This window comes from Oncorhynchus kisutch, unplaced genomic scaffold (genome assembly GCF_002021735.2).
Source record: "Oncorhynchus kisutch isolate 150728-3 unplaced genomic scaffold, Okis_V2 scaffold995, whole genome shotgun sequence".
Lineage (NCBI taxonomy): Eukaryota > Metazoa > Chordata > Actinopteri > Salmoniformes > Salmonidae > Oncorhynchus > Oncorhynchus kisutch.
The window spans coordinates 91,425-99,486 of record NW_022262940.1 but is presented as its reverse complement, the minus strand read 5'-3'; the positions used below and the strand labels follow the sequence as shown (position 1 = coordinate 99,486).

The following is an 8,062-nucleotide window of genomic DNA, read 5'->3' as shown; positions in this document are numbered from 1 at the left end:
TGTGCCATGGTTGGGGTTAATTCAAATTCTAATTAAATTCTCTGTCAAATCCAGGTCAGACTTTTTGTCAGGCTGAGCATTTCACTGTTCAGACAACAGGGGGCAGTGTAACCAACTGATTATTATGTATAGTAGTAGTACCATCAGCAGACAGCAGGGGGCAGTGTAACCAGGTGATTATTATGTATAGTAGTAGTACCATCAGCAGGGGGCAGTGTAACCAGCTGATTATTATTTATAGTAGTAGTACCATCAGCAGACAGCAGGGGGCAGTGTAACTAGCTGATTATTATGTATAGTAGTAGTACCATCAGCAGACAGCAGGGGGCAGTGTAACCAGGTGATTATTATGTATAGTAGTAGTACCATCAGCAGACAGCAGGGGGCAGTGTAACTAGCTGATTATTATGTATAGTAGTAGTACCATCAGCAGACAGCAGGGGGCAGTGTAACTAGCTGATTATTATGTATAGTAGTAGTACCATCAGCAGACAGCAGGGGGCAGTGTAACCAGTTGATTATTATGTATAGTAGTAGTACCATCAGCAGACAGCAGGGGGCAGTGTAACTAGCTGATTATTATGTATAGTAGTAGTACCATCAGCAGACAGCAGGGGGCAGTGTAACCAGCTGATTATTTTGCAGTACCTCTCACAGTTAATGAAACCTTTCTCTCCCTCTCCTCCCCCCCCCCCCCCCCACTCAGGCCACCTATGTGTTGCTGGCATTGGCTTGGGTGTTTGTCCCTGTCTATGTGTCTTCAGGGGTGAGTTCACACACACACACACACACACACACACACACCCTTTCCTGCGTGTTGCAGCTAGTTGAAGAATTCTTTAACCTGAACATTCCTCTGCTGGGCGTCTCTCTTAAACAGACAGTGTGTTTGTTCCAGATCGTGACCATGCCGGAGTACCTGGGTCGTCGGTTCGGAGGGGAGAGGATCAGAACCTACCTGTCTGTTCTCTCTCTGATGCTGTCTGTCTTCACCAAGATATCAGTATGATATATCACACAGCCCTGTCTGTTCTCTCTCTGATGCTGTCTGTCTTCACCAAGATATCAGTACGATATATCACACAGCCCTGTCTGTTCTCTCTCTGATGCTGTCTGTCTTCACCAAGATATCAGTACGATATATCACACAGCCCTGTCTGTTCTCTCTCTGATGCTGTCTGTCTTCACCAAGATATCAGTATGATATATCACACAGCCCTGTCTTTTCTCTCTCTCTGATGCTGTCTGTCTTCACCAGGATATCAGTATGATATATCACACCACACAGCCCTGTCTGTTCTCTCTCTGATGCTGTCTGTCTTCACCAGGATATCAGTATGATATATCACACCACACAGCCCTGTCTGTTCTCTCTCTGATGCTGTCTGTCTTCACCAAGATATCAGTATGATATATCACACAGCCCTGTCTGTTCTCTCTCTGATGCTGTCTGTCTTCACCAAGATATCAGTATGATATATCACACCACACAGCCCTGTCGTTGTTCTGGTGTCACTGAATATACTGTCATTGTCTCAGAGGTCAGAACACAATTACTATGACAATGGATGACCTGATTTCTCTATTTTTTGCTCTCTCCCCCATCTCTCTCCCCTCCCTCCTCTTTCTCTAATCCCCTCTTCTCTCTCTTTCCCCCTCCTCTCTCTCTTCCCTCCACCTCCTCTCTCTCCTCCCTCCCCCTCTTCTCTCGCTCTCTCCTCCCTCCCCCTCCTCCCTCCCTCCCCTCTCTCTCTTTCTCCTCCCTCCCTCCCCTCTCTCTCTTTCTCCTCCCTCCCTCCCTCCCCCTCTCCTCCCTCCCCTCTCTCTCCTCCTTCCCCCTCCTCTCTCTCTCTCTCCTCCCTCTCTCTCTCTCTTTCTCCTCCCTCCCCCTCCTCTCCTCCCTCCCCTCTCTCTCTCTTACTCCTCCCTCCCCCTCATCCCTCCCCTCTCTCTCTCTTTCTCCTCCCTCCCCCTCTCCTCCCTCCCCTCTCTCTCTCTTACTCCTCCCTCCCCCTCCTCCCTCCCCTCTCTCTCTCCTCCCTCCCCCTCCTCTCTCTCTCTCTTTCTCCTCCCTCCCCCTCCTCTCCTCCCTCCCCTCTCTCTCTCTTACTCCTCCCTCCCTCCCCCCTCCTCTCTCTCTCCTCCCTACCCCTCCTCTCTCTCTCCTCCCTCCCCCTCCTCCTCTCTCTCTCTCTCTCTCTCTCTCCTCCTCTCTCTCTCGTCTCCCTCCCTCCCCCCTCCTCTCCCTCCCTCCCCCCTCCTCTCTCCTCCCTCCTCCCTCCACCCTCTCTCCTCCCTACCCCTCCTCTCTCCCTCGTGTCCCTCCCCCTCCTCTCTCCTCCCTCCACCCTCTCTCCTCCCTACCCCTCCTCTCTCCCTCGTCTCCCTCCCCCTCCTCCCTCCACCCTCTCTCCTCCCTACCCCTCCTCTCTCCCTCGTCTCCCTCCCCCTCCTCTCTCCTCCCTCCCTCCCTCTCCTCCCTCCCTCCCCCTCCTCTCTCTCTCCCCCTCCCTCCCCCCTCTCCTCCATCCCCCTCCTCTCTCTTGTCTCCCTTCATCAGACAGACCTGTACTCAGGGGCGTTGTTTGTCCAGGTGTGTTTAGGATGGAACCTGTACCTGTCTACCGTCCTCATGCTGGTGGTCACTGCCCTCTACACTATAGCAGGTCTATATACTATATTCTATACTATATTCTATACTATATTCTACTAGCCCTCCTCTCCCTCTACACTATAGCAGGTCTATATACTATACTATATTCTATACTATATTCTACTATCCCTCCTCTGCCTCTACACTATAGCAGGTCTATACACTATATTCTATACTATATTCTTTACTATATTCTACTATCCCTCCTCTCCCTCTACACTATAGCAGGTCTATACACTATATTCTATACTATATTCTACTACCCCTCCTCTCCCTCTACACTATAGCAGGTCTATACACTATATTCTATACTATATTCTATACTATCCCTCCTCTCCCTCTACACTATAGCAGGTCTATACACTATATTCTATACTATATTCTATACTATCCCTCCTCTCCCTCTACACTATAGCAGGTCTATACACTATATTCTATACTATCTTCTATACTATCCCTCCTCTCCCTCTACACTATAGCAGGTCTATACACTATATTCTATACTATATTCTATACTACCCCTCCTCTCCCTCTACACTATAGCAGGTCTATACACTATATTCTATACTATATTCTTTACTATATTCTACTATCCCTCCACACTATAGCAGGTCTATACACTATATTCTATACTATATTCTATACTATATTCTACTACCCCTCCTCTCCCTCTACACTATAGCAGGTCTATACACTATATTCTATACTATATTCTATACTACCCCTCCTCTCCCTCTACACTATAGCAGGTCTATACACTATATTCTATACTACCCCTCCTCTCCCTCTACACTATAGCAGGTCTATACACTATATTCTATACTATATTCTATACTATATTCCATACTATATTCTACCAGCCTTAGTTCCCTCCATCTCTGTCTTCATCAGGTGGTCTGGCTGCTGTCATCTATACAGACACTCTGCAGACCTTCGTCATGATTATAGGAGCAATCATCCTCACCATCACAGGTACACACACACACACACACACCCTCACCATCACAGGTAAGGTACACACACACACGCACACACTATCATCCTCACCATCACAGGTACACACACACACACTATCATCCTCACCATCACAGGTACACACACTATCATTCTCACCATCACCCTAACTTCACCAGTGTCCCCTCCCTGTCTGTCTGTCTGTCTGTCTGTCTGTCCGTCCGTCTGTCTGTCTGTCCCTCCAGCGTTCAACAAGATTGGAGGCTACAGTAACTTGGAGAGAGTTTACCAGGCAGCCATCCCTTCTAAGGTGAGTCAACAGCAACTTCCACTATCATGTGTAGTAATAATGTTGTTATTATCATAGTCATTAATGTTATTATCATAGTTATTCATGTTATTATCATAGTCATTAATGTTATTATCATAGGCATTAATGTTATTATCATAGTCATTAATGTTATTATCATAGTCATTAATGTTATTATTATCATAGTTATTAATGTTATTATTATCAGTTAGAAATGTTATCATAGTCATTAATGTTATTATTATCATAGTTAATGTTATTATTATCATAGTTAATGTTATTATCATAGTCATTAATGTTATTATCATAGTTAATGTTATTATCATAGTCATTAATGTTATTATTATCATAGTTATTAATGTTATTATCATAGTTAATGTTATTATCATAGTTATTAATGTTATTATCATAGTTAATGTTATTATCATAGTCATTAATGTTATTATTATCATAGTTATTAATGTTATTATCATAGTCATTAATGTTATTATCATAGTTATTCATGTTATTATCATAGTTATTCATGTTATTATTATCAGTTAGAAATGTTATCATAGTCATTAATGTTATTATTATCATAGTTAATGTTATTATTATCATAGTTAATGTTATTATCATAGTCATTAATGGTATTATCATAGTCATTAATGTTATTATCATAGTTATTAATGTTATTATTATCATAGTTAATGTTATTATCATAGTTATTAATGTTATTATCATAGTTATTAATGTTATTATTATCATAGTTATTAATGTTATTATTATCATAGTTAATGTTATTATCATAGTTATTAATGTTGTTATCATAGTTATTAATGTTATTATTATCATAGTTATTAATGTTATTATCATAGTTATTAATGTTATTATTATCATAGTTATTAATGTTATTATCATAGTTATTAATGTTATTATTATCATAGTTATTAATGTTATTATCATAGTTATTAATGTTATTATCATAGTTAATGTTATTATCATAGTTATTAATGGTATTATCATAGTTATTAATGTTATTATCATAGGCATTAATGTTATTATTATAGTCATTAATGTTATTATTATCATAGTTAATGTTATTATCATAGTTATTAATGTTATTATTATCATAGTTAATGTTATTATCATAGTTATTAATGGTGTTATCATAGTTATTAATGTTATTATCATAGGCATTAATGTTATTATTATCATAGTTAATGTTATTATCATAGTTATTGATGTTATTATCATAGGTATTAATTCTGTTATTATCACAGTTATTAATGTTATTATCATAGTTATTAATGTTATTATTATCATAGGTATTAATTCTGTTATTATCACAGTTATTAATGTTATTATCATAGTTATTAATGTTATTATTATCATAGGTATTAATTCTGTTATTATCACAGTTATTAATGTTATTATCATAGTCATTAATGTTATTATCATAGTTTATGTTATTATCATAGTTAATGTTATTATTATCATAGTTATTAATGTTATTATCATAGTTATTAATGTTATTATCATAGTCATTAATGTTATTATCATAGTCATTAATGTTATTATTATCATAGTTATTAATGTTATTATCATAGTTAATGTTATTATCATAGTCATTCATGTTGTTATTATCATAGTCATTAATGTTATTATTATCATAGTTAATGTTATTATTATCATAGGTATTAATTCTGTTATTATCAGTTATCAATGTTATTATTCTCATAGTTATGAATGTTATTATCATAATTATTGATGTTACTTTCATCATAGTTATTAATGTTATTATCGTGGTTATCGATGTTATTATTACCATAGTTATTAATGGTATTATCATAGGCATTAATGTTGTTATTATTATAGTTATTAATGTTATTATCATAGTTATTAATGTTATTATGATAGTTATTAATGTTATTATCATAGTTATTAATGTTGTTATCATAGTTATTAATGTTATTATTATCATAGTTATTAATGTTATTATCATAGTTATTAATGTTAGTATCATAGTTATTAATGTTATTATTATCATAGTTATTAATGTTATTGTTACCATAGTTATTAATGGTATTATCATAGGCATTAATGTTGTTATTATTATAGTTATTAATGTTATTATCATAGTTATTAATGTTATTATTATAGTTATTAATGGTATTATCATAGTTATTAATGTTATTATCATAATTATTAATGTTATTATCATAGTTATTAATGTTATTATCATAGTTATTAATGTTATTATCATAGTTATTAATGTTATTATTATCGTAGGTATTAATACTACTACCATAGGTGTTAATGTTATTATGGTTATCAATGTTGTTATCATAGTTATTACTGTTATTATCATAGTTATTAATGCTATTATTATCATAGGCATTAATGTTGTTATCGTAGTTATTGATGTTACTCATAATGTTATTATCATGTTTATCAATGTTATTATCATCATAGTTATTAATGTTGTTATTATCAGTGGTAGTATTGTTATTATCAGTAGTAATAGTATTATAATAGTAGTAATGTTATTATCAGTATTATAGTATTATAACAGTAGTAATGTTATCAGTATTATAGTATTATAATAGTAACAGTATTATAATAGTAGTAATGTTATTATCAGTATTATAGTATTATAATAGTAATAGTATTATAATAGTAGTAATGTTATCAGTATTATAGTATTATAATAGTAACAGTATTATAATAGTAGTAATGTTATTATCAGTATTATAGTATTATAATAGTAGTAATGTTATTATCAGTATTATAGTATTATAATAGTAGTAGTGTTATTATCAGTATTATAGTATTATAATAGTAATAGTATTATAATAGTAGTAATGTTATTATCAGTAGTAATAGTATTATAATAGTAGTAGTGTTATTATCAGTATTATAGTATTATAACAGTAGTAATGTTATCAGTATTATAGTATTATAATAGTAATAGTATTATAATAGTAGTAATGTTATTATCAGTAGTAATAGTATTATAATAGTAGTAGTGTTATTATCAGTAGTAGTATTATTATCAGTATTATAGTATTATAATAGTAGTAGTATTATAACAGTAGTAGTGTTATTATCAGTATTATAATAGTAGTAATGTTATTATCAATATTATAATAGTAGTAATGTTATTATCAGTATTATAGTATTATAATAGTAGTAGTACTATAGCAGTATTATAGTATTATAATAGTAGTAATGTTATTATCAGTATTATAGTATTATAATAGTAGTAATGTTATTATCAGTATTATAGTATTATAATAGTAATAGTATTATAATAGTAGTAATGTTATTATCAGTAGTAATAGTATTATAATAGTAGTAGTATTATAACAGTAGTAATGTTATTATCAGTATTATAGTATTATAGTAGTAGTAGTGTTATTATCAGTAGTAGTAGTATTATAATAGTAGTAATGTTATTATCAGTATTATAGTATTATAATAGTAATACTATTATAATAGTAGTAGTGTTATTATCAGTATTATAGTATTATAATAGTAGTAATGTTATTATCAGTATTATAGTATTATAATAGTAATAGTATTATAATAGTAGTAATGTTATTATCAGTATTATAGTATTATAACAGTAGTAGTGTTATTATCAGTATTATAGTATTATAACAGTAGTAATGTTATTATCAGTATTATAGTATTATAATAGTAATAGTATTATAATAGTAGTAGTGTTATTATCAGTATTATAGTATTATAATAGTAGTAGTATTATAATAGTAGTAATGTTATCAGTATTATAGTATTATAATAGTAATAGTATTATAATAGTAGTAGTGTTATTATCAGTAGTAGTAGTATTATAATAGTAGTAATGTTATTATCAGTAGTAGTAGTAGTATTATAATAGTAGTAGTGTTATTATCAGTAGTAATAGTATTATAATAGTAGTAGTATTATTATCAGTAGTAATAGTATTATAATAGTAGTAATGTTATTATCAGTATTATAGTATTATAATAGTAATAGTATTATAATAGTAGTAGTGTTATTATCAGTAGTAATAGTATTATAATAGTAGTAATGTTATTATCAGTAGTAATGTTACCAGTATTATAGTATTATAATAGTAATAGTATTATAACAGTAGTAGTGTTATTATCAGTATTATA

General features: G+C 32.8%; 1 protein-coding gene across 2 annotated transcripts in view; it reads left to right on the top strand.

Moving 5' to 3' along the window:
* Positions 1–700: 700 nt before the first annotated feature.
* Positions 701–8,062, top strand: part of LOC109888246 (sodium/glucose cotransporter 5) — an 82,704-nt gene continuing 75,342 nt past the window's right edge. The window contains exons 1-5 of one of the 2 annotated variants that reach the window (XM_031817336.1): positions 701–766; positions 899–1,003; positions 2,561–2,666; positions 3,545–3,625; positions 3,853–3,917. In XM_031817336.1, the coding sequence (XP_031673196.1) occupies positions 908–1,003; positions 2,561–2,666; positions 3,545–3,625; positions 3,853–3,917 (348 nt within the window). In that variant the 5' untranslated portion in view covers positions 701–766; positions 899–907. Of the gene's footprint in view, positions 767–898; positions 1,004–1,063; positions 1,471–2,560; positions 2,667–3,544; positions 3,626–3,852; positions 3,918–8,062 lie in introns of those variants that run through there. The other variant, XM_031817337.1, reaches the window with a different exon arrangement.